The sequence below is a fragment of the Chelon labrosus genome (genome assembly GCF_963514085.1).
Source record: "Chelon labrosus genome assembly, chromosome: 3".
Classification (NCBI taxonomy): Eukaryota; Metazoa; Chordata; class Actinopteri; order Mugiliformes; family Mugilidae; genus Chelon; species Chelon labrosus.
Window position 1 is genome coordinate 6150407 of NC_140339.1, and position 27648 is coordinate 6178054.

The 27648-nt window shown below is 43.5% G+C and overlaps 1 protein-coding gene across 1 annotated transcript in view; it reads left to right on the top strand.

Annotated features, from left to right (window-relative positions):
- Positions 1-5647: 5647 nt before the first annotated feature.
- Positions 5648-27648, top strand: part of pcdh17 (protocadherin 17) — a gene marked incomplete at both ends in the record, with an annotated part of 56999 nt that continues 34998 nt past the window's right edge. The window contains one exon of the mRNA XM_084541876.1: positions 5648-8143. Coding sequence (XP_084398002.1) covers positions 5648-8143 — 2496 coding nt within the window. The remainder of the gene's footprint in view (positions 8144-27648) is intronic.

Genomic DNA, 27648 nt, shown 5'->3' on the forward strand with positions numbered 1-27648 from the left:
GGGGTAAAGCCAGCATTCAAATTATTCACCGTACCAAAGCTTAGTGGGTACAACGTGCTCATAAAGTTACTTACTGGTATAAGGATAAACCCCATTTTTCAGTGTTGCCGACACTTCTAACACGTCTGAGCGTCTCTTTAGACTATGTGGTTCATTTGAAGCATATGCAAATCCTTACAAGCGTAAAAAAAAAAGAGGAGAGCGCGTGCTTAAAAGACAAACCCAAATGGAGCTGGAAGTCTTTGCCTCTCATTGCATGCGATGCGAATGTTTGCCATTCTCTTTGATTCTGTGGTCTGACATGAAGTTTTAGGGAACCGCGGCTTCGACATCTTTTAGGCACTAAAAGGGATTAACCTGTAAAATATATCGCGCATGGGGTCAGACGCAGGTTGGTTGAGTACGGCTCGGTAACCTTCCCCCGAAAAAGAGATTAATATTAATAGCGTAGAGCGGACGGGCTGCATTATATGTGGATGCTAATGTACAACGCAAAGGGCTTATGTCTTGGAAGAATGAAAGAGACACATTTCTTTTAAAATATTAGCAGTGTAAAGGTCTCCGTTGCCATGCTATCATAAGCAAAGACTTTCACCCTGTCACCGTTTAATGGTCTGACGACATTCAAAGCCAGCGCTGCATTTGGAGTTGAACGGGATAACGGAGACGGCAACAAGCAAAAATTTTTTGTGGGAGGCAAACAACAGGCAAGTAAAAAGAAGTAACGGTGAAAGAGGTGACAGTTTGGTGCTGGAAAAAAAAAAAAAACTCCTTTTTTATTTTTTACTGACAGAGGTAGCAGGAAAAAGAAACACACTCAGGCTGCGCACGTTCCATCTTCATGGCTTAAATTTCTTTCTGGTAGAAGGGCGTAACGCTTTGTATTGCTAGAGGGAAGAAGAAGGGGAATCAGAGTGTGAGAAAAGGGAGGAAACGAGAATTCAAAAATGGGTTAAATAGTGTTGGCAGGAAGAGGCCTTCTCTCTCTTATTACCACCTGAAGAAAGGCCATCGCCATTAGATTGAAATTTAATTTACGAAATAGGGTTTTAATGCAGCTGTTCACCAGCAGCCCATTCTAAATACGTTTTCCGTCAGTGCATTTCCTGAGGGCCATTTAATTGGGCTAATGAAGAAAGCTGCTAATGGCTGGGTTTATCTCTGGCAGGACTGGTGACATTTCATCAAGGCAGGTGATTTTCCGGGCATTGTTTAGGCACAGTGTGTAGCATTTCATAGGTGAAAAGGGAAAAAAAAATAGCAAATGTGTTGTGTCGGTAAAGTATTTAAAAAAAAAAAACGGTGTTGGGAACAATGTGGCCTCGAGGAAAATGGCAAATTCAAAAACAGACTGAATTATCTGCTAATTATTTCCCACACATGCTGTTAATCATGCTTGGGGAAAAAAAATGCGCCCTTTCAAAGAAACAAAAAAACCCAAAAAAACTTGGCTTGCTGGTAGTCAGCAGTTCATCTGTGGTTCTGTAATTCTGGGAACGCCCTCATGACCAAGAGTTTAGAGAGGAAGGTACGGCAAGAGAACGGAATATGCATCACATTTAAATAGACACACACACAGTGCAGATAGAGACAGTGATGTGACATTTACCTTCATCAGTTATCAACATCTTGACATTAGTACATCAAACCTGCTGTTTAATAATGAGGCTTGGTTGCCATCCGACTGAACGAATCTGACACTCTTGTCATTCCCTCCTGTCAAAAAGAAAGGTCAGCGGGAAAGTAAAGGGGGCTGAGACCCATGTTTATACATGGGCGGACGACAAGATTAGCCAAACGGTCTGCATCGTGATTAGCAGCAAAGCTACACAGTGAGTGGCTGAAAATTTTTATTACTCGTCGGATGCGTTCTCTGCTCTTGGGATGATTCCTCTGGCAACCTTTCCAGTGAACTGGTGTACACTTCCAGTTAAGCCGGTAGTTAAAGGTTATGTCCATTCATTCATTATCTGTGACCACTTAAAGGGCTGCGGGGGGGCTGGAGCCCGTCCCTGCTGTCACTGGGGCGAGGGGCGGGGTACACCCTGGACAGGTCTCCAGTCTATCGCAGGGCTAACACAGAGAGACAGACAACCATTCACACTCACACCTACGGCCAATTTAGAATCACCAGTTAACCTAATGAGCTTAACTGTCTTTGGACTGTGGAGCACCCAGAGAAAACCCACACAGACAGAGGGAGAACATGCAAACTCAACACAGAAAGGCCCCAGTCGGCCGGTGGACTCAAACCCAGAACCTTCTTGCAGTTAGGCGTCAGTGCCGACCACAAGTATGTTATTAAATTACTTTAACAGTATCTAATTTAATTGTATAAAATTCCAGAAAATACCCAAAGAAAAACATAAAGATGTCAAATACACCAATCAGGCATAACATTATGACCACCTTCCTAATATTGTGTAGGTGTCCCTTGTGCCTCCACAACAGTTGTGACTCATCAGAGAATGGACATGGGCCTCCTGAGGGTGTCCTGTGGTGTCTGGCAACAGAATGTTGTTAGTGGGGGGTGCTTTGAGGGGAGGGGCCTCTGTGGATCAACCCACAGATACTTGATCAGTTGAATCTAGTGAATTTGGAGGCCAGGTCAACACCTTGTGCTGTTCTTCATGTTTTTTTTTTTTAGTTGTTCCTAAAGCGTTTTTGTGTGTGTGCCTGTGTCAGGCTGCATCCTGCTCGGGATGTCTGCTGAACATCAAGGAGTGTCATTGCTATGGGGTGGGGGTGCCTGGTCTGGTCTGGTCTAGGTGGGTGCTACATGTCTAAGTAACATCCACATGAATGAATGCCAGGTCCAAAAGTTTCCCAGCAGAACGCTGAATTGTCACAAGATGGTCAATGTTATTCACTTCTCCTGTCCTAGTGGTCATAATGTTGTGGCTGATCGGTGTACATTCTTTTGTCCAACTAACACTTCAAACACAACATTTTAATTTTACTATTATGCTAGACAAATGAGAAAAAGCGGAATTAAAAGACAATTAGCAATCAACAAAAACTTGTATATCGGCTGAAAATTAAGACTCCGCTTCCACCGCTGAGAGATCATGATGACGGGCAGCATTTGTTCTTTCTTCTCTTTAGAGCAACAACAACAAGAGAACAAGTCAAGGTGAAATGAAGTTTTCAAACTGTAATTTATTATTATTTTTTTTTCAAGAATAACACAGAAAAATAGGAGGTGCGACCGCTGTCACACCAAAAGCCTGCTGCAGCCTTCAGCTCTGAATGTAATTTTCCATCACACAATTTCCATTTTGGCACTTTTAATTAGACTTGTAAAATAACTGCTGCTTCACACCAGGTGACATAATGCAAATTTGTTTAATAAAAAAACACCTTATACAGACAGTGTTTAATTCACGTTGTCAACAGTTTTGAGCTTGAATTTGAATGCACAAGTCGTTAAAGTTCAACGCTGGCTGCAAACTGCCATCCGGACAATTGGATTTGAATTCTGCTCTTCCGGATCACTTTCCTTCTCCTGGATTTGAATCTGTTGACGTCCTAACTGACATTTCCAACCACTTCACGCTGGCCCCACCGCATCTGCTGGCCGGCGTGCTCAACGTTTCCTTTATTGTAAACAACAATGAAGTGTGAGATATTCGAACGGAGCAGGAGGCACCAATCATTTGTAGTCTGCGCCCGAGAAGCGGCTTTTGAATCCCTCCTTCTCTACCCACTCATTGGCTGCGAGAGGAGTAGCGACAGTGTTTAATGCACCATGCGGTGTCCGCCGGAGTTCAGTCAGTGAGAGGAAGCGGCTCGGTGAGCGCGGGGGTCTGCGTTACGTGCGGGAAATAGTAAATAACGACTGTGAGTTTGCGGTTCAAGAAAATCACCCTTCTCCAGACATCCGCGGGGAGACTTGTGCCAGAACGCGGCGTTGTTAGGCGCTGACCACCTCCACGGCAGCTGTCTCTCTCTTTCTCTCTCCCTCTCTCTCGCTCTCTCTTATGTGTGTGTGTGTGTGTGTGTGGACTTTGACGGGGGACGACCGACAAGGACAAAAATGCCACTACGGGAATCAGTAACTCCGCGCCGCCTCGGACCGCTGGAAAAAACAACGATCGCGGTTTAAACATCCACTTTGGATCTACCTTACTGCACATCTGGATTTTTTTTTCCTTCTTCTTCTTCTTCATCACAGAGTATTTCTCCTAACAGTTTTCCTTCCTGAAGAACGGTGACTCACTGCAGGCTGAAGGCGAGCAGCTGCATCCTAATCAGACAGCGGAGAGGACTTCAGCTCATTGACATTACAGTCATACTTTTCTGGAGCACTTTTTTTTTTTTTTTTTTTTTATTTCCACTGCGCTGCACTGTAGCCTGCGTGTGCATCGGAGGCTTGTGGCTTTTTTTTTTTTGTATCCCCCTGCACAGACAAGGAAAGGGGGACCACGGGTAGTAGAGAAGTGGTTAGGGGAATGAAACTCTCCCCGAACCGTACTGGAACTGACTGTTCACATTCAAACATCCTTTTTTATTCCACCTCCTCCTCCTCCTTCTTCTTCTTTTTTTGGATTGGATATTAAAGCAGTTTCTTTTAGGTAAGTTTGATCTCCTGCGCTCTTTGCGTTTCATCCACCGTGCGTAATTTTCCACCAGAATCACCGTGTTTTCATTCCCTTGCCGTTATTTCACTACCATCCCTGTGCATGCGGATGCAACAGCTTCCTCCGAGGACCGTTGAATCTCACAGAGAGAGAGAGAGAGAGCATCAGTGGAAAGAATTACACGGCTGGGCTGAGATGTTGGCAGCTCATTTCTGAATTTTTATAAGGCTCATTTTAAATATCCGGATTATGCGGATTTGTTAATGCGTGTAAGAGGCTCATTTTATACTCACTTATTCAAATAGCCGCCACAATAGGCCATCTCCAGTTGTATGCCTGCAGTGTTGCCACATTATCAAAGTTGCCCTATTGCCGTTTCATTCAGCATTGCCTTAACGTGTGAATGCTCCTCTATCACCACAGGGTCAGATAGTTCATTGCACATTAGAGGTGGATTAAAAGCTACATTTGGAATCTTGTATTTATAACAATACGTGAGGTAAATCAGCTACCAGGGGGAGTCATTATTTGCCCGTGTATCTGGGATGCACTGGGTGCCTTCCCAAGGTTAACTAATTGACAAGCTTCTCCCATAATTGTGCAGATGAATTACACATGAGCCCTGTTTCAGTTTTGGCTCAGCAGTGGATCTGATTTCTTACCGGCAAAATGGCTAGTGTAGCTGGAGTCTGTTTTTATCTGAGTGACTAATTAAAACATTTATATTTTAACGCATGTTTTTTTTTCTTTCTTTTTCCTCCGTAGGTGGTATGAGCGAACACTTACAATGACTATTCTGTTTGGAGACCGGATCGCGATTATTGCTCAGATGAGTCTGGGTGCTCAGCTGAATATAAATTAGGTGTTCAGCACCACAGACTGCTTGCAGAGGAAGAGAGCGACAGAGCAAAGACAATCTACAGATTGACAAATGTCAAGGCATCACATGATGAACAGGACTCTTTATTTGATCCCGAATAATAGAAATACCAAATTTCATCAAAAAATCAACAGGTCAAGGGAAGCGTAAACGCACGACAGATTACTGCAGCTTTTACTGACTGGAGATGTATCTTTCTATTTTCTTTTTCCTCCTCTTGTGGGCTCAAGCCCTGACATTGAAAAACTTGAATTACTCTGTCCCGGAGGAACAAGGTCCGGGAACAGTGATTGGGAACATTGCCAAAGATGCCAGACTTGGACTCGAACAGACAGGGCAGGGAGGACAGGGTAAGAAAGCCAACTTCAGGGTGCTGGAGAACTCTGCCCCGCATCTCATTGACGTGGACCCCCAAAGTGGACTGCTGTACACAAAGCAGCGCATAGACAGGGAAACATTGTGTAAGAGAAACCCCAAGTGCCAGCTTTCCATGGAGGTGTTTGCCAACGACAAGGAGATCTGTATGATCAAAATAGATATTCAGGACATTAACGACAACTCGCCTTCTTTCCCCTCAGATCAAATTGATATTGACATTTCTGAAAATGCAGTGCCAGGGACACGCTTTCCCCTGACCAGCGCTCATGACCCAGATGCAGGGGAAAACGGCCTGAAAACCTATCAAATAACACGCGATGACTACAATCTCTTTTCCTTGGAGGTCAAATCCCGTGGGGATGGGACTAAATTCCCAGAATTAGTTATTCAACGCCCATTGGATCGAGAAGAGCGAAGCCATCACACCCTTATTTTGTCAGCCACTGATGGGGGAGAATATCCTAGGTCAGGTACCATGCAGATAAATGTTAAAGTTATTGATTCCAATGATAACAGCCCCGTCTTTGATCAGCCCTCTTATGTCGTGGAAATTCCTGAAAATTCACCTCCTGGTAAAGTCTTGATCGATTTAAACGCTACTGATCCTGATGAAGGTAACAATGGACAAATAGTCTATTCTTTTAGCGGTTATGCCCCAGAGAGAATCCGGGAGCTCTTCTCCATAGATTCAAGAACAGGGGTCATAAAAATTCAGGGTGAAATTGACTACGAAGAGAGCTCACTTATTGAGATTGACGTCCAGGCAAAGGATCTAGGTCCCAATCCAATCCCAGGCCATTGTAAAGTCACCGTTAAAGTGCTTGACAGAAATGATAACTGGCCATCTATAGGCTTTGTGTCTGTGAGACAGGGAGCCATCAGCGAGGCAGCACCTTCAAGCACTGTCATTGCTCTGGTCCGTGTCACGGACAAGGACTCAGGCAGGAATGGGCAGCTTCAGTGCAGAGTGCTGGGTAATGTCCCTTTTAAACTTGAGGAGAACTATGATAACTTCTACACAGTGGTGACAGACAGGCCTTTGGACAGAGAGGTGCAGGATGAATACAACGTTACAATTGTGGCAAAAGACAATGGGATTCCTCCTCTAAACTCCACAAAATCCTTCACTGTAAAGATTCTGGATGAGAACGACAATGTTCCTCGCTTTACCAAGTCAGTCTACCTTCTTCAGATCCCAGAGAACAACATCCCTGGGGAGTACCTAGGTTCAGTTCTGGCACATGACCCAGACCTTGGCCAGAACGGCACAGTGTACTACAGCATAATCAACTCTAACGTGAGTGGGGGCGATGTCAACACCTATGTTAATGTGAATGCTGCTAACGGAGCCATCTATGCTGTGAGATCTTTCAACTATGAGCAAATAAAGTATTTTGACTTTAAGGTTCTTGCTAAAGATGCTGGATCTCCGCACCTAGAGAGCAACGCCACAGTACGCATCAGCATTCTGGACGTTAATGACAACATCCCTGTCATAGTTTTGCCGCTTCTCCAAAATGACACGGCCGAAATCCATGTCCCGCGTAATGTTGGCGTTGGCTACATTGTTACCACGGTGAGGGCGGTGGATAATGACTACGGTGAAAGTGGGAGGCTCACCTATGAGATCTCAGATGGCAATGAGGAGCACCTCTTTGAGATCGATCCAGTGACTGGGGAGGTGCGAACCGCCCACCCATTCTGGGACGATGTGAGCCCCATGGTGGAGCTGATCATTCGAGTAGCGGACCATGGCAAGCCAACTCTTACTGCCGCTGCCAGACTCATCATCAAGGCTTCCAACGGACGTCCTCCAGATGGACTGCCGCACATGAAGGACAATCAGAACTGGGACATGTCTCTGCCTCTTATTGTGACTCTGAGCATCATATCTATCATGCTTCTGGCTGCCATGGTGACCATAGCTATCAAGTGCAAGCGAGAAAACAAGGAGATCCGTACTTATAATTGTCGCATCGCAGAGTACTCGCACCCTCAACTTGGGAAAGGCAAGAAGAAGAAGATTAACAAGAACGACATCATGCTGGTGCAGAGCGAGGTGGAGGAGCGGGATGCCATGAATGTGATGAACGTGGTAAGCAGTCCTTCCTTGGCCACCTCTCCCATGTACTTTGACTACCAGACACGCCTGCCACTCAGCTCACCAAGGTCAGAGGTCATGTACCTCAAACCCACTGCCAATAACCTCAGCGTGCCCCAAGGCCACGTGGGATGCCACACCAGCTTCACAGGCCCAGTCACCAGCACTACAGACACCCCTACTAACCGCATGTCCATCATACAGGTAAGAGAAATTGCACTCGTCTCCTTCACTGTTGTGCCACCGCTTTCACGTCACAACCCTCAGAAAGCTCCCATTTCCTAGATCAGCATTCGCCCCTTGTTTTGTAAAATGAAAGAAAACGGAAGACAAGGACAGGCAGAGAGGCCCAGCAGCGCTACGAGAAAGAGGAGAGCGGGAGGGGTGAGCATTAGAAGGATTAAACAGCCATTCTGGTGCTCTCACAGAACAGAGCCAGTGACATCAACACAAATCAGTTCTGCTTGAAATGTGTCACGGCAGGCTTTTGAAATCATCAGTTTTCATGTAGAGATGTTTCATTAATTACTCAATCACTGTCGTTTCTTTCATTTCTGTCATTTCCTGTTGTGTGTATATATAGAGTTTACCCTGTGGCTGAGATATACGCAAGAATGTTCTATTTGGGATCGTGGACATTTTTAACTAACCAACATCTAAATTCAGTAATTAGATCACCAGTAAATGCTGCTGAGTAAAGTTACTCCAAGCAGTGAGTGATACTTCCTTTGGTTTTGTCAGAAAATTCTACAGCTCTTTGTACTTTATTCAAGCGATTTTAATTCCCAGAGATTAGGCGATTGTTCTTATTTTCACGGCTACTTTATATGTCTTGGTGTGGAGTACTTGGGAGTATAAGCCTCTAATGTGATAACTTCTCTGGCCTTAAGCCCATTAAAAGTCTGTCATGTCAGACGGGGATTAAAGCCTGCTTAAAACAGTGGTATGTAACATTGGGGATAATGGGCAGAGGTTGCGAACTTAACCCATGTTCTGATGTTTACCTATTGTTCTGCAGAGGCAGAACGTTGCCCACCCTGGGTCTGAGCCTACAAAAAAAAAAAACAACAACATGTTTTTGGTCACCATTGGACAATTGTTGGGTTTTTCTTGATACTAAGGCTGCGACTTAAACATTGGGATTATACATCATATGATGTGGCCCTATATGAATACACTGAGCGGAATTAAACAAAGTATTCCTAATACAATTTGATCAAAATAATCCTCTTGTTTTTATGTTCTACTTGAAGGCTTAAACTGTTTGGCACATTTAGACATGACATTGTTCCCAATTACGTCCTGACACACTTGAACTATTCATTTCTACACGAGGCTCTTTGCTCTCTGCTGTGTCCCACTATTTTCATTGGACGTGGATGTGACTGTGATCAGATTTGACATGTTCCCTTTAGGGAGGAAGGCCACTGTCTGTTGTTCTCACTCGCCGTCTCGGCCCTGCTTCTATTATGAACCAGCTGCATAGGGCAAGGGTCAGCGCGAAGACCGTTAAGCCTTCCTAATCAGAGGGACAGAATAATTGCTGGTCCACTCTGCAGGCTGTTTCTCTGCTAATGTACTGATGATGAATTGGACTCTGCGAGGCGGTTGCACACCCATTTGGTGAACTTCCTTTTCTCTCGCCCTTCAGACTTTCAAAAGGAAAACAAGCAGAAGCAGCAGCAACACATTCCTTAGTGTCTTGTTTACAGAGGGCCCCCTCGACGCATCAGGCGTGCAGGGTGCTCTATTGTATTATTCAAGAGAAACCTGTGTAGAGGGAGATGGCCCGAGGCATTAAGTTTCTTCAGAAGCTGTACAGAAGCGTATCATTTTCCTCCCTCCTCCCTACTCTCTGCTCCCCTCTCCGTTCGTGTGGACAGTAAGTAACCTGAGTCAGGAGAGTGGCTATGGGAAGAATGTCATGAAACAAAGACAGAATTCCCCTTCCATCGATCCCAAGACCTCTCAGCCCATCTGTCACTACAGTTGGCACAGAGGAGAGCCTAAATAGGAAAAACAAATAAAGATATGGGTAAAGTCAGAGAGCATACTGCACGCCTGCTCAGTCAGTTTCACAAGGGCACCTTAGTGCTGCCGTCTTCATGCGCGCGTAGTAGAGCCACTGTAGCTGTCTGCAACTCCCAGTCTTTCTCCACACTGCTGCTGGCCTCTAATGATGTTTTATAGTGGTGCACTGGCAAACAGGCTGGGCTTGGATTCTAGCTGGGAGAGGAGGAATAATATGAACATATCAGCAGAGCTCTGCTGGCCTTATCATTGTCACCTCCGTGCCAGCACCCAGCCCAGTGGAGATCTTCTTTTCATTTGTAAAGAGAATTCCTGGGATAAGGAGATGGATGATGCGTAATGATGCCTAATTCCACTTAAGGGCGTTGAAGGGAATTACTTAGTGTGGAATCAAGGTTAAAACCAATCTGCAGCAGAATTCCTCAGCGCCAAGGAAGAAGGGATTGCAGTAAGAGTTAGACCACGCTCACTCTAAATCTCCTTTTGAATACGCTTTACGATTTAGTTGCACATTTTCGTTAGCGTCAGCAGTTAAGCCAAATTGTGGCCCACTGGCTGGGTTATAAGTTCTTCTGCTGCCTACTTTTACCCGTCTTGAGATGCCGCTCCTATTGTGGCGAAACATTCAAAGACTCTTGTGTCATTTCCTTCCTTTTAAATTCCCTGTAATTTATCAAATGAATTTGTTTTCAACAAGATCCCGTCTCTGTGGGAGGCCATCCATCTTAATAAGATGTAAGTGTTGGGGAAAGGGGGGGGGGGCTCTGAAAGGCTATAAAATCTGCCTTTAGGTGGCGGCATTCTGCCTTGTGAAGGGGTGCATTGAGAGGAGAGTGGCAAGGACAAAAGGGGCGCTAGTCTCTGCTGACTTGACAATGTCACTTGTCGCTTGGTAAGAAGGCTCCTTCTGGTCTAATGAAAAATGCCGTAGCTTTGAATGACAATCACTGAATTTAAGACACTGACCCCATCATATAAGATTCACGCAAGTATAAATTACAAATCCTAAACAATGCATTTTAAGATATCTGGAAAAAAAGCTGTAATAGGTGTGACTGTGATGATTAAAGAGGCATGGATGCTATACTGGAGATACATTTTTTCACTCCTTTGATCTGTATAGGTGGAGCATATGCATGCCAACATTGTAGCTGGAGCAGATGTTGCAAATGGATGCTTCGAGGAATGGTCTTACTCTGCATAATTTAAGGAGATTGTGCGTGTGTGTGTGTATATGTGTGTGGGTGTAATGTCATTGTGTATTCCAGGCATGTGATTTAAGCCTTTAGCTGGCAGGCTCCGTGACAGAGCCCCTCTCTTTTATGAGCGTGACAATCTTGCATTTGTCCGAACCTTGAAACACCCCCTCCTCCGAGAAACGCACACACTTTTGTGCACACAAACGCACGGACGCGCATGTAGCCGGGCTCGGGCTGTTTCCGAGGGTTCCTGCCGAAAAGTCTTATCAAAGCCTCCGCTGTATATTGTATTGAAATTGCTCCCACACTTCAGTGGCCACTGAGGCAATGAATAGAAAAGCACTCTTTATTTCATTTCTCTCCCTTCATCTTTAGATAACTGCTTTCCTCTGGAGCTTTCCGTGGAACAAGTTTGGTAAACCTGTATATAGTGAAACTCCCTTGCAATCAGGGTCGAGCAGCTCAGCAGTTAGATGCACAAACAGTTATTTATGAGAGACAGTCCAAGGAACTACTTGTAATTTGTGTACTTTTGTCCCCTTGTCGAGTTTCTGAGTTACCAGCTCAGATTTGTTTTATTTGAGCTTGCCAGTTCATAAAAGACCCTCATCCTGCCGTAGGGTATAACTTCATATTTCCTCAAATAAACCTACCGCTATTGTACATAATACTACATGCTGAAATTCTGAATTATTAATAGGCAGTTTTATTTTTCTTCATCTCCCCCAAAGCACACATGATAGATGCAACTGAGTAGAGGAAGTGCAGACAGACCACACAGTGTTGCTCTAGGGAACAACCCTAAATTACATTATCACTGTTTAACTAAAATTGAGAAATTCTGTCATTGAAAGCTTTGTTTGTGAACTGCCATAGCTGGCATTTTGTCTGCGGTGTTTGCAGAGAGATGCTTGTTTCAATACAGATGCGCCAAAGTGTCTCCAAGCTGTAGCAGCTGTGTAAAGCGCGGCGGCGGCGTTTGCATCCCTTTTCATTAATAAATCATCACGTTTAACAAATCAGAAGGAAAGCGGAAGATGTCACGATGAACTTCGGAGGTCTCTGGCTACGTGTTTGTGGAAATGGGAGGGCAGAACATCGGGGTGAGTGAGAAACTGAAGCTGCTTGCTTTCTAATATCGGCGGAATTTGAGCATTCGTTTATTTTTCCTGGGTCCGCTTGCGGCTTGAGGCGTCACGGGAGAAAGCAGAAGAGATGACTGTGGTAACCTCTCGAATAGCTTATTCCTTGCCATTCTCCTGTGTGGAAATGGCATTTTTCAAGTTTCAGGAAAAGAAAAATGAAGAAAGTTCGGTTTTGTGGTAATTCACACCGGCCCAAAATATTTCGATGGAAAACATTAAATAGACCGAGGCTCAAAGCTCTGTGCAACTGTTCAAAGACATACGCAATTAATAGTTCATTATATAGATATTAGGAGTAGCCAGAACATTTTCTTGAGATTCCAGGCAGCTGTGAAAACTAATGTTTTATTTATTGCAAGTTTTCAAAAACCCAAGTAACCCAGCTAAATTATTGAAATGTAGCCCCCGACTACAGTATGCTCATCACTACGTACAGTTTTCCTGTATAAGTTGAAACAAATTCAAGTAGAGTTTTGGACAGAGAAAGGAACGGATATGCAAAGCAGACAATAATGTATGTAAAATGTATATTGGTCATCCACCAGATATCCTCTCAGCCAGCTGTTCATATGGCATTCATATGGACACAGCACTTAGCTGTGCTGCATAATTTCATTATTTTAACAGACCTCCTGTCCTGGCAATGAAGGGCAACAAAGGAATGTTTGTTTTTTTTGCCAGTGTAGAGAAAGAGACAGGATACGAGGACACAAGTTGACCTCTGTTATAGCCAGATTGGCCGGACACATTAAACTAATTTGCTTGGTTCCGTAGGAAACAGCCTATTGGAGATGACATGGGCATGATAATAAGACCGCGGCTTGTCAGTGGACATTCATTTTGGACTTATTGTGTGTTTGTGTATGCCTGAATGTGTGTGTGATAAGAGGGGAAGTGGATGATCAGGACTCTTCTGCCTCATTCACTGACACCGGAGCTTCAGAATATCATGTCATTTTGTCGAGTAGCAAGCGTCGTTGATTTGCTTGGTTTCCTTTCCATAGGCAGACTGGCGAGTCCTGTGAGCTTATTAATTACTCTCCTAGTCTGTCATTAGACGGCTGCCAAGTCCGCGGCTGCTGTAGGTTTTGTTGGCTGCGCGTGACGACGTGTCTTGTTTTCCTGACCCTGTTTACGCTGCCAGTTGCCCACATTTCCAGCACGGCAGGTGCACGCCATAGACTGCAAATAAAGATGGACTGCGGAACTGCTCCTCAAATGCAAAGCCAAAGTAAGTAGAGCTCCCCCTGGTGGCTGGCTGCAGTATAGGTCATAAGCTCCACCCCCTCCATGTTAGTGGATGGGTCAAACAACAAGGATGGTTTCTGTCATTTTAGGTAGTTATTATAATACTGATGCATACTCAAGTGTCCATATTCCTGATAAGGTTCGTTTTAGTTAGTTATTTCACGCTATAGAAACAGGATGTGACATCATGATGACTACAAGTGGCCAGGCCAACCGGTCAGTGTATAATCCAACATTTCTTTGTTACTGTTGGAGGTAGAGCAGAGTTAATTAAACAAAAAGGCGAATGAGTCTGGCGGAAGTGGCTCCACTCTTGGATCTTACAGCGCAGACTCTGGCTCCACGCTAGCAAGATGGCGCCACCTGTATCCCCGGGAAATGCAAGGCAGTGTGGATGCGTTGTCCATATTTATATACAGTCTATGGAGCAGACTTACACCAAATGGATCCAGGCTTTCTGCTGTTTAGTATTTTCTGGGTTTTTTTAACATCAAAATGCCCAGTACATAATATGGAGGAAAAAGAAGGTTGCAACAAAAATATTGTTATGGATGCTTAAAGTTACCTTGGTGCAGCTGGCATTGGGGTCAAAAGTCAGTCAAAAGGACAGAGGTCTGAAAACAAGAGAACAAAACCTTCACAGTGGAGAGATTCAGCCAGCCCTGCGTCCACTAGTGTCTGTACGTGCACAGGCACACATGTACCTTTGCTACCACCAGCTGTGCTCTCAAGCACCGGTCTTGCTGGTTTCCCTCAGATTGGAATGGGCTTCCCTGTAGGGACTGCCTGCCCCCTGAAAGCTCTTAGATCCCTCCCGGGCTCTTTAGACTTAACGTTTTAAGCAGTAGGGCGCCTCAGCTGCGCCGATAGATGGGTACAGATAATAGTGACCACACAGTAACGTGTGGTGAAATGCGCCACGCACACAGAAGGCTGCCTCGAATGTACATGGCATGGCGATGTATCCTCTGAACTGCCAGCAGCTGGGTCTCCTTGCTGTAAATCAAACACTTTCAAAGTCAAACAAAGTAGAACTCGCTCTGTTGTGTCTTGGCGCCGGTCCAAAGTGAAAGAGCTTTTATTTCTGCCACATCTTCCTTCACTGTGCCCCCTAGGCATGTGCGGTGGAAACAACAAGCAGCGCAGGGAATGAGTTATGTGAATCTGTTCTCACCTTCTATCTCATTAGTATAAGAGAAATGATTTATCCCTCTCTGCCTGAATCTCTCTCCCCTTGTCCTTGCCTTTTACAGTTCAGCACTCCTTCAGCTACATCAGTAATGTGATTAATTGATTGGAGGGATATACCATGAATACCATCTCATTTGCTTTTATTTCGCCTAACTGCATGTCAAAACAAGCTGTTAGAAAATGACTTCTTCTCCCTCATGCTATCGCTGGCGTGCATTACACTTGCCCAATCAGCAAATCACTATACTCGCTTTGCAATTTGAGGAGCACTTTTAGAAACGGTGTAATTCCGCCAGCTTATGTTTGTGCGCGAGTGTGTCTGAGAAAGTCTGACACTCCTAACAGGAGCGATCCCACTGTCTCCTCTCTCGCTGCTTATATGTGTAGCACAGTTTGAAATCTGACTCCCATGTCTAAAGCCCCGTGTGTGTCTAAAGGGAATTGACAGCCACTGTGTTTTGCAGGGGCTGTTATGTGTTTGTGGCAACAGGGGCGAGAGTGTCGGTGCTCTCGGAGGTTATTGCCTAAACAAAAGGCCCATTAAATGGTGGGCACACAAGATTTGTTGTCAAATGTTGACCATGCTTGCTCTTCAGGGTGGCGGGGCCAACGCAGAATGCTAATGGCGTATCGAAAACAGTATATTTGGCCGGCCTCTTCTCTTTTGTACTACGCAGATGTACTCAATTGGCCCCTTACTGGGTTTATGTCTTAGACAGGAATCTTTTTGGGGCCTTTAGCATTCAGATCAATCGCTGGTTTGCTCTGTTTCTTATTGATTTTAGCTCTGTTTGGTAGTGAAATACTGTTTTTCATTATCTATTGCTCTGAGCATTGTTTAGTAAAAGGAAAAAAAAAAAAGACAGGGCTTGCTCTCTCGTCTTGGCATTCCCCTGCTCTTTTCGGTTTCCCTTTCATTCTTCCTTTCTTTCTCTCCGCTCTTGTCATCTCAGATAAGCGTTGCAATTGCTCATGTTACTGACGACCCAAGCCAAATTCATAATGATGAGATTATCTTGTCAACAGTACAGGGTGTATATGTCTGGCGTATTGATCTGCGCACAGTCCTAATAAATGAAGTACCGCGATGGAAGCGTTGGCTCAATGGTAACTCTGAGCAGATCTAGCTATTTATACACTCTCAACACTGCTGCCGATGATGAATGAAACGTTTTCGCCTTTCCTCCCGTTCCATCCTCTCCTCTCTCTGGATTGATGGTGTAAAACATCCGCGCTCCTCGCACACATTGTCTGAAACGCGTCCTCTTCGAGGTCACGTTGACATGCTGAGTCAATGTACTCCCAGGTGGAGGGACATGAGTGCTGCTGTGGGAGGCACCGGTCGGATAGACTGCGAGAGAGGGAGAGTGGGGAGGAAACAAATTACCAGCAGCTAGAGCCGGGGCTTGTGTGTTTCTTTAAACGACTGAGGTTTGAAGGGGAGTTTATCTTTGCATTTGAAGAGAAGGTCAGCAGGGTTTAGAGCCTGAGATTATGTGTGATTGTTTCTTCTATGGGCTGGCTGATTAATGCTAAAGCTGGTCTCAGAGATTCTTAATGCACCGCAGACACACTTAAAAGAGACTGAGAGGAACCGGCCTCCAACACTTTGACAACAGAGCATTATCCTAAAGCCTTTTCTGTCAGCTTTTACCCACGTGTATGGACATTATCCTTCCTCCTCTGGCTCCCCTCTTTTTATTCCGGCTCAGCCTCTGCTAAGATACCTCTCCCCCACTGACGTGATGCATATACAGTAGATCGGTCACCTTGAAGTGAAACATGGTCCATCTGCTATGTGTGTGGAGAGAGAGAGGGGGGGAGTGGAGGAGAGAGAGAACCCAGGTGTGCGTATGTGCACTTGTGCACGTATTGACATTAGACACGTGTGCATTCTGCATGTGTGTGTGTTTTAAATACACGGATCTGGCCTCTGTTCTGAGCTTTGGGGAAATGTCTAAACCCTTTCATCTGTAGAACGTCTCTTCCTCCATCAATTCAGACGGAATAATTTTGTTTTTTTATGTTATTTTTTTCTCTCCCTCCACAATCTCTCAGCTTCTGTCTACAAACCACAATTTGTGCAATCTTTGTTTCAACACTGAATTATAGAAAGCATGTTTTTTTTTTTTCTTCTCATTTTTAGTTTAAATTTGATTCAAGTGCGAGATAAGAGGGCTTTATGCTATGGTGAAGCCGAATGCTGGCTTACTGTAAAAAACAAGCATGCACATATAGATATTATTCCAAACACTGAAGACTTTTTTTTTTTCTTTTTTTTTTTTTTTAAATCATATTGTTTCATTCTGCAGCCATTTCTAATTACTTGTATTAATCACCATCATCTAAAGCGCGAAAACACTGGAGACTGGATTTGAACTTCATTTAGCATAATAATGGCTGCTTTTAGGCAAACCAACTGACTAAAGATTAAGTAATGTCTCATTTAAATTGTTTGCATAGTGAAACATGCATAAAGAACAGAATAAGTAGTTTGACTGGGGGTTTTGTATTTATTCTGTTATTATCAGGGCCGCAACGTAATATGGTTTACTTTGAAAAGAGATTTTAGTTGAGGCTATTCGTAATTCCTTTTGTTTGGACTTTAAATAACTGTCTTTTGGGAAGGACTCTTCTTCGCTTTCCAAGAGTTAGACGGTAGAAGATTGATACCGCTCATGTCTGGATGGTGAATATGAATCTACAGCCAGTGGCCGGTTTACTTGGCTACGCTGGAAACAGGTGCATATAGCTAGCATCCAGAAGAACTAAGTCAGAAAGAAAATGTGGGAAAAGTGGATTTACCAGTTGGTCAGGAAGAATTGCTTCACTGCAAAGTGTTGTTTAAAAGGAATTTCTCTTGTTTAGTTGTTATACTACACCAGTGCTTGTGCACGATCTCTATCTGTGCGTTACATCTGACAACGGCTTTGGATTTTTTGGGCTGACTTGGCTTTGGATTAATGAGGGTGAAACGAGGTCAGTGCTGACTCGGGATTTCCGTTAACTGCATAGCTATTGTAACTATTGACGAGCAGGTACTGAATGATTAGTAGCCTACGCACCAAGATCACACACTGCATACATTTTAAATGTGTAGAAATTAAAGTCCTATCTATTCCTCATTAATTTCCCCCCTTCAAAACTTTGCACATTTTCTTTCATCAATAAATATAAAGCTGGTCCCTGCTACCCAGACCAGCTGCTTGGATGTGTCTACACAAAATGTCTCAAGTAGTGAGGGAAAACAACGCGGCTATTTTAGAGAGCTGGCAAACTGCTGCGTTAGGGGTTTTTGTGTGTTGGCATAAATATATATGCCAAAAGCTACATTTATCATTTACTCCTGGGGCTAAACTGCCACAGATGTGGATTGTGTTGATGGGAGTACAAACACGCCGGGTGCCGTGTCGCCCCTCCTCTTCAGAGCGGGAAAGTTTCCTCTGAGCCGCCTCCACAGACGGCAGCTGACACCGAACTGGCTGCCGAGTCGTTGCCAGTGTTGTTGTGTTTGTAAGAGATAATAACGGCAGATAAGTAGATAGATTTATTAATCCCAAAGTGGGAAATGTCACTGTTGCAGCGGCAATACACAGACTCTTTGCTTACCATACATAGTATATAACAAAAAAAAAAAAAAATACAAAATAAAATGAAAAAAATAGGAAATAAATACACAATATTTACAAGAATAATAAAATAATTGAATATTAAAAATGAAATTGCAGTGAAATCAATGGATTTCACAACCAACAACAAAACAACCATGTGCAAAATGTGCCAGTAACAAGGAGTCCAGTCCACTTCAGGAGTTGTACAGACTGATGGCTTGAGGCAGGAAAAATTTCCTGTAGCGTTCCTTGAGGCAATTTAATTTTCTGAGTCTTTTGGAGAAGGTGCTCCGTTGTCTGTCTATTCCATGGTGGCGTATGGTCTATTATAAGTAATATTGTAGAAGATAATTGCACATATATGGTCTGTAAGTTTATTTTTTTTGTGAGATTAGGATGAGGAATTGTGCTTGGCATTTCAACTGGACAACAGAAATGTTTTTGTTTTTTCTAAATATAGATGAGGTCACAACCTGTTCCCGTCGGACCCTGTTTGTGTAGGGGACTGTTATTTTATTTAATGTTCAGATCCCATATATATATATTTCATATGTGTTGTTGTATTGGCAGCCAACACCTGAACAGAATGCCTCATTATGTTGCACTCCCTGGCCCAGGAATAACACATACATACAGACGTATATTCTTGGACACCATTCATATGTGTTTTTGCAGCTCTTCTGCGCTGTATTCTCCCGTGTTCTACCGATGGAAATAAATGGCTTTTTGGAACGGCATCACGAAAAGACATTAAAGCCAGATCAGTTCACTCAAGGGACTCGCTTACTACATAATAACCGTGTCCTTTCACTGGGACCATTCCTGTTTCTGTCACTTCAGGGGGGCTTTGCACTCACTTACATTTAATTCCTAGAGACTTACCCTGACCACTACAAGCCGTGTCATAACCTTATCCCGATCTTAACCTAAATCTAATCTGTCCCTAACCTTAAACCAACTGTAATTTAAAGAGGTTTTCTACTTTTTTTTTTTTTTGACCCCGCGCTGTGATTGTGTAAACAGATTTGTGTCCCCACAACTTGAATAATACAAATACGCACAGATGCCCTCACACATGTAGACACCAATTCCCCCGGTCTGGTAGAAGAGGATTATGGCAGACTTCTCACTCAGTTCCAAAACCCCCAGGGTCAGTCATATGAATTCACTTCAATTTGAATTTGGTTTGCAGCTTGTTAGGATACGAGTTGTGCAAGTGCCACCCTTATGAAGCTGGAATTAATTTTGCCGCTTGAATATCCCGCTCTCATGGCGTTTTAGTGATCCCACATTCATCTTGCCCGCAGACAAATGTACAGCAGCTGCTGAGCAGACAGTGTAAAATCACGGTATTGTATTCCATATAGGGGGTTATTTGTCTCTTTTTTTTTTTTTTTTATTAAGAATTCATTTTAATGTGTATTTTTCTTTAAACGAAACATGAAGAAGTGAGTAAAAAAGATAATACAACAAAGTAAAAACGATTACAAGGATGTCATTTCAAGTGCTTATACCAAACTGTTAGTTTTAGTATGCAGTCGTGCACCAGTAAATAAAACCACCATGAAACCTATGGTCCTTGGACGTCTCAAACGTACTGAATACTATTATTTATATTCATTTTAACCCTTACCACGGCGATGAGCGCGCCAAATCCTAACCATTAGACCGTAATTTACATTTATTAATAATCATTTGCTTCTCTCTCAATCCCATCTGCTCAAAATCTGCCCCTAAAACATTTGACATGGTGTTTTTCCGTGTCATCTGAAACACCCAATTTAAAATACTTTACTTTTTTTTCATGCTACAGGTTGGAAAATGGGTCACAGTCAAATTTGCTTCCACTTTGCCCCCCAAAAAAAATAATAAAAAAGAGAGATGCTGACAGATTGCCATAGTATGGGGCCTCAGTTATGTGTTTCCTGTGTGACAGCTTATTATAATCTCTACCCGAGGGGACGTTGGTCAACATTTAACAACATTTAGTTTCGTTAGATAAGAATGATTTGTTCTGTAATAACATAATCAGTCCATTAATAAATCAATTACATGCCAACGAGTTAAAAACCGATCATTATATATTTTTTTTTTGTAATTTGTGGTAAACAGATTATTCTGTATCGCTACATGCTTATTAAGACGAGCCTTCTGAGCCATTTTGTTTATGCAGGATTTAGTTCTCCCCAGCACTTGATTCTCCATGCATTATAAAATAGACTGGGCTCTCCAGCACTTGTAATGATGTGGGTATTTATGAACTACACTATATTACCAAAAGTATTCGCTCACCCATTCAAATGATCAGAATCAGGTGTTCTAATCACTTGGCCTGGCCCCAGGTGTATAAATTCAAGCACTCAGGCATGCAGACTGTGAAACAAGACATTTGTGAAAGAATGGGCCGCTCTCAGGAGCTCAGTGAATTCCAGCGTGGAACTGTCATAGGATGCCACTTGTGCAACAAATCCAGTCGTGAAATTTCCTCGCTCCTAAATATTCCACAGTCAACTGTCAGCTCTATTATAACAAAATGGAAGCGTTTGGGAAAAACAGCAACTCAGCCACGAAGTGGTAGGCCACGTAAAGTGACGGAGAGGGGTCAGCGGATGCTGAAGCGCATAGTGCAAAGAGGTCGCCGACTTTCTGCACAGTCAATTGCTACAGAGCTACAAACTTCATGTGACCTTCAGATTAGCCCAAGTACAGTACGCAGAGAGCTTCATGGAATGGGTTTCCATGGCCGAGCAGCTGCAGCCAAGCCACACATCACCAAGTGCAATGCAAGGCGTCGGATGCAATGGTGTAAAGCACGCCGCCACTGGCCTCTAGAGCAGTGGAGACGCGTTCTCTGGAGTGATGAATCACGCTTTTCCATCTGGCAATCTGATGGACGAGTCTGGGTTTGGAGGTTGCCAGGAGAACGGTACATTTCAGATTGCATTGTGCCAACTGTGAAATTTGGTGGAGGAGGAATTATGGTATGGGGTTGTTTTTCAGGAGCTGGGCTTGGCCCCTTAGTTCCAGTGAAAGGAACATTGAATGCTTCAGGATACCAAAACATTTTGGACAATTCCATGCTCCCAACCTTGTGGGAACAGTTTGGAGCGGGCCCCTTCCTCTTCCAACATGACTGTGCACCAGTGCACAAAGCAAGGTCCATAAAGACGTGGATGACAGAGTCTGGTGTGGATGAACTTGACTGGCCTGCACAGAGTCCTGACCTGAACCCGATAGAACACCTTTGGGATGAATTAGAGCGGAGACTGAGAGCCAGGCCTTCTCGACCAACATCAGTGTGTGACCTCACCAATGCGCTTTTGGAAGAATGGTCAAAAATTCCTATAAACACTCTCCTCAACCTTGTGGACAGTCTTCCCAGAAGAGTTGAAGCTGTAATAGCTGCAAAAGGTGGACCGACATCATATTGAATTCTATGAGTTAGGAATGGGATGGCACTTCAGTTCATAGAATGAGTAAAGGCAGGTGAGCGAATACTTTTGGTAATATAGTGTACTTGTGTGTAAGGGAGACGGAGGAGGAACAGCGAGTTCAAGGATATGCAGGTTTTTTTTTTTTTCTTCGTATTTTATGTAATCCTCAAGATGATAATTACGGGCTCAGGAATAAGTTTAGCAATGCTTCGTTCCCCATCTCTCAAACTCGGGGTCTGTTCATCCCTCTGAGTTTTCTTTTCAGACTCTTTAACAGTGATTTAGTCTCAAATTAAATTGCACACGTTATTACAAACGGATGAATGTGTTTTTATGAAAGCCGTTCCCAGACGTCATGGACTCTTTCATAGCCGTCGCTCTTGAAGGCAAACACAGCTGTCCCTGTGGTACAAAAGGAGACTACCTTAGAAATGTGACCAAAGTTGTGATTTGAAGATTTGTAGACGGAGAGAAAATTATGCCTATGCTTGCTTAGTGTTGTCTTGAAAGGGAATAATAAACTATTAGTAACTGCAGAGGCCGTCTTTCCGGGCTTTTCATAGACTTTAGACCTTTGTTCGGTGCGTGGTTAGGGAGAGTAGAGATTCATCTGAGGCTGATAGGCGGTTTATTCTTCTGCGTCGTAGCTACGGCAACAGCCCAGAACCTGATGCCGTAGCCTGGCGTGCACCTCCCCAGAAATGCTACCACGACCGCACCAGCAGTGATTGGTCCGCTTGGTAGTAGCGTTTTTCCTCTTTAGTATTTACAATCGCTTCTCCATCTCCACAGTTATTAAATTGATTGTTTTGGATCAATAAAGATGGAAGAAACTGACGAAAGGTTAACCGAGGAGGTTCGAAGGTACAGGCATTTGTGCGACTCGTCTTCGGCAAAACTTCGGCGAAAGTTTCAGCCGCCATTGCTGAAAGTGAAGCAGGAAGTAGAGACAAAAATGAACAGGAGTGGTGAAAAACACGCAACAGAGCGAGCCAGACGGACAAGCGCACAAGTATAAATGGCTCGCACCGGTGTAGGCTACGTGCGTAGACATGCATCTATAAAGACAACTTTATTTTTTTTTGTCCACTGGGCTCCTAATAGGCATCACTGCACGCTCAACTAAAATAATCCACCATCACTGAGAGTGGTTGCGTATTAATTATGAATATGTTGTCTTTGCTAGTGAGCAATGAATATGCGAGGGAGAGGTCATGCTGTTTATGCAGTTGTATATAAAAGCCTCCAAAGTGCTGCTTAATGAAGGAAAAAAAGACCCGTTCCCCAACCAAATGAACATAAACACACAAAAAAAAATAAAAAGAAATTCAGTTCTGCTTTGAATTATGACTTATTGCAAACCATGATTAACAAGATGAGACTATTGAGTTGGATTATAGCCGCCTGAGTCACCAGCTTCATTATAAGCCAGCAATTTTACAAAAAAAAAAAAGGCTTTATAGTAGTTCTACGAAAAACACGGTCCCAATATTTCAAGGCAGCGGCAACTCCGCCACACACAGACGTGCGCGAGTTTATTCCGCTCGAGTCGTAGTAGATTTGTGGTGCCGGCGTCGACTTCACTACAATTAGAGATGGGGAGGAGAGGAGACGCTGTCGGTAAGAGAGATACTTTAAATGACTAATCGCTAGGGGTGGGACAAATAATCAATATATTCTGATACAGTCTCTAGTGATATGTTATTATTACACTGGCACTGATTTTATAGCTTTACTGATGTATTTCCTTTCTTTGCTGCAGACATTTCTGAAATATGTATTGTGTCTGCTATCCATAAAAATGAATTCTGTATACAGTACACGCACAGAAATACTGTGGATGCATCGTGTCTGTTTAAGGCTGTTCACACAAGTTGTATAGAGTGTTAGCTCGCTTGTCCACATGGAAACCTGCCGTCGTGTGAAAAACATTGTGGACAATAAACTGTTATGTGCAGGTGACTCATAGTGTCACCTGCACATAACGGTCAGTAAAGGCAGTAAAGACGTATTCCTAACATATACCGAGCGCGAGAAGAACATGCATCCAGCATCTTCACATTTTCAAATAACGAGGGCTGTAAGTCGATTCACACTCTAAATCTCTTTTTTTAAAACTCTAAAATTGACTTATGATCATAAATTCTGCTTTGAAATGAAACTAAACTGGACATACTATAAGATTTTCAGCTATCACTAGCAGAGCTGAAGGATTACAGGACGAGCACCGTGGTTCAGATGAATAACCCAGCAGACGAGGTGTGAATTCCCCCTTGCTGTGATTCTCAGCGCTGCAAAAAGACATTATTTTTTTTCTTAGTCCTTCCTTAACTTTATCCAGAGGTTTACTGATTTCCCGGTGCACACTTGATTTCAGCTGTGCACTTACGCTTGGGAGATGCCAGCTTAATTACTATTTTGAACCTTTGTCAACAACACCGCTCGCTTGGGCACTTTGGAATCACGCTAGTGGTTGTGTTTGAGTGTCGCTCTTGATTACACAGCTCAGAGTTATTCTTTGGTACGTTTACTGTACTTCAATATCATTTGTTGTGGGAATTACTGTACTTGATGCACTTTGTTTTACAGTAACTTCTTGTGGCAGAGTACACATAGCATGTTGTGAAACGGTAGCCACATCTTGCCCACACACAAAAACACTTTAGGAACAACGAAAAAAGCAGCACAAGGTGTTGACCTGGCCTCCAAATTCACTAGATCCCACACTGATCAAGTATCTGTGGGATGATCCGCAGAGGCCCCTCCCCTCAACCCATTGGACCCATAGGCCTCCATTAACAACATTTTGGAGGCACAAGGGAGACCTACACAATATTCAGAATATATGGTCATAATGTTATGCCTGATCAGTGTATGTTCTCTAAGTAAGCCACAACCTGACCTTTTTAAAAGAAGTACAGAAATATGATCAGCCTGCATAACCTGCTTACCCTGGTGTAACCAGACTCTCTTATCAGAATATGAGGCTGATAACGTGCCATTGGGATTTTATTTTGGACATGTTTCAACCATTTACTGTATATACAGGGTTTTAACGCATGCAAAGAAAAAAAACACCTTCTATCTGCAATCAGATAGTCCTACAACCTCAGATGACGTTTGGCACCGCTTTAAAAACCCAGGCCAAATGATCTGACGAGCCTGGAGGATATTTGTCAGGGCATAATCTACTCCCAACGGACCAGCTCCACTCCAGTGTTTCGGGACTGGACGTTGAGGCTGGCTTCCAGGCTATAACTTGCCTACACTTCATAAAAGCAATCCAATTTCACCATGGAATCCAAAGCTTGTCCTAAAATATAAAAGGTATCTTTTTTTCCAAAGAGTGATTTCTGATGAAGTGTAGTCCACAATCATTTGCCAAGGTGTCCTTCCTGACTGTTGAGGGTGCGTGTGTGGATGAAACCGGTCTAGTTTCCGTTTACTGGCATCAGCAGCTGCTTCCAAGTTATTTGAAAGATAGTGGGAGATACTTAGCAGGCAGTAGACTGTGATGGCTTTAAGTTCACTTAAGCCCATTGACTGATTGGTCTGCTATCTCCTGGAAGATGTTTCGATGCTAATTAGATCTGATCACTTACAATTGCTACCCGGCCGCTTGATAATCAATGCATTCTAATTATTGCCTTGTTCCTACGCCCCCCTTTTTCCCTACTTCCTTTATCATCCTCTCACTTTGCCGTTTTGGTCTGCTCTTTCTTTTATTCCGTGCCTTTTCCTTCCCTTTTAAACTTCTCTCTCTCTTTTTTTTTTTTTTTAATCCTTTGTTCCCATTTGGCTGTCTGTAATCTACTTTGAGAGGAATGAACTGGTTCTCCCTTGGTGGCAGTGTCACTCTTATACAAACACACAATAGAAACAAGTAGTTTATCAAATTAAAAACTGCAGTCTAGGTCTTTTTGGCACACTGACAAGGCTACGGCTGATTAGGAACTGCTCACTCCGCCGGCTCACCTGTAGAAATGCATTCACCGTTTCCCTGCACAAAGAATGAGAAATATGTGTGTTTTCTGTTAGACAGTAAAGGACAAATGCATGTATCATACCTAGTAGCATAGCGAGAGGGAGGGGGTATACTCTGTGAATAAAAGAGAGCTGTCCAACGATGTGTGAAAGAGAGACTGCAATTTGTCCTCGTTCACCACTCCTACCTAAGATATCAAATGCATACATATATATATGTATACACACACAAAGACAGATATATGTACACAAACATAGCGCTATAAAAAGGAACAGTAGAGTAGAATTTTACTCCCAATATTCGCGTCCCATTTGTCTCAATCGGTCTGCTGTCTGAGCGGTCAGTCTTAGGGCCTCAATGGGAATACAGAATAGAGTGCAGCTTTTTACACTTACTCAGCCTCGCCGTACTCGCCGTCTCTTTGACCTTTCGTGGCCTTGCTACATGGACTAGATACGACACATCAGCATCAACATGCCTTTGCGATTCTCATTCGCACCACCAAGCCAACTAACCTCAGCTGAAATCCACACAAAGCAGATCGACTGGTGGATTCATCTCGTCTTGAATGGGTCCAGCGCTTCCCCTGACACTTTAAGGTCACGGGCTCATATTCCGGGTTAATGAGTGAGCCGGGTTTGAAAACTTTGAAGGCCGAATACACAGGTGCCGCAGTATTGGTCACTTCAGGTCTGCTCGCTTTTCTTCAGTTCAGCTTAGATCGGTTCATTTCAAGATGTTCCACACAGGAAAACATGTATTATTAAATGATGCTTGCCGGGCTAAATGAATTGATGTACTGTATAATACAGTGTTTGATAAAACTACTGGACATCTATCCACTATTTATCACACTCAAATTATCCTGCATTCATTGCGGGCTCTGACTGGCTCGGTACAAAGCAACCCATCCTGGCTGTTATCGACCCATTAATTGGAATGTGGCCCATTGTAGTGAAAGGGCTGGGCAGTATAGACAGACAGGAAGAGATGGAGGCTTAAGATCAGCCTGCACTCTAATTGGCAGGAAAGAGGTTTCTATGAAGTGGCGTAATGTGGTTTTCATTGGCTTTCTGGGTGGGGTGGGGGACGTGCTGTTTTAAGTGAGACGCACCATGTTTGTCTTTTTGATAGTCAAAGAAAAAGAAGCAAAATCGAGCAATAGCTTTGTTAAAATCTCACAGTATCACACGAGACTGTTGCCGTTGTCCTTGAATCAGTGGTGGGCGCAACATTGGGTGACCAAAAAAGATAGTTTTTTTTAGTCTAATGTGATTTAGCAATAGGCTTTGAGCACAAGGATATCATTGGTCGTGTGCACAGGTGCAGAAAGCAAAATAAACCATATGACAATCAGGAAAGCCATTTTCCGTTAATGCCCCTTTTTTTTCTCTTGATCAGACTCAGTGCTAACAGTGCAGAATTGATTGAAAAGTGTGTCCAAGGTTGATTCCCTGGTCATAAAAGTACAGAAGGGGCACATCTCTATAAAGACATCCATCTCTCCTTTGTGGAAAAAAAAAAAAAAAAAAAACCTAGGCTGTTATAATTTCAATGCCAAACGATTTCAAACATTCATTCTGCTCTTACTTTGTGGTCAGATTCCAGCCTTTGATATATTCTGTGGGTGTTTTCTTTCAGTATTGGTGAAGGCTGAGGTGGAATAAAATGTTTAGGTAGAGATAAAGGTGTTGGCGAAAGCATGGAAGGTCAAAGTACTGAGGTGGCCCGTCTGACCTTCACACACCCCTTTTCATACTGAGCCACCGCAGAGCACGGATGACATTGAAATACTCTATCGACTGCGAGTCAAGCTGTGCATGTGAAAAACCCTGGCACAAGGAGACATTACTCACTAAACATGA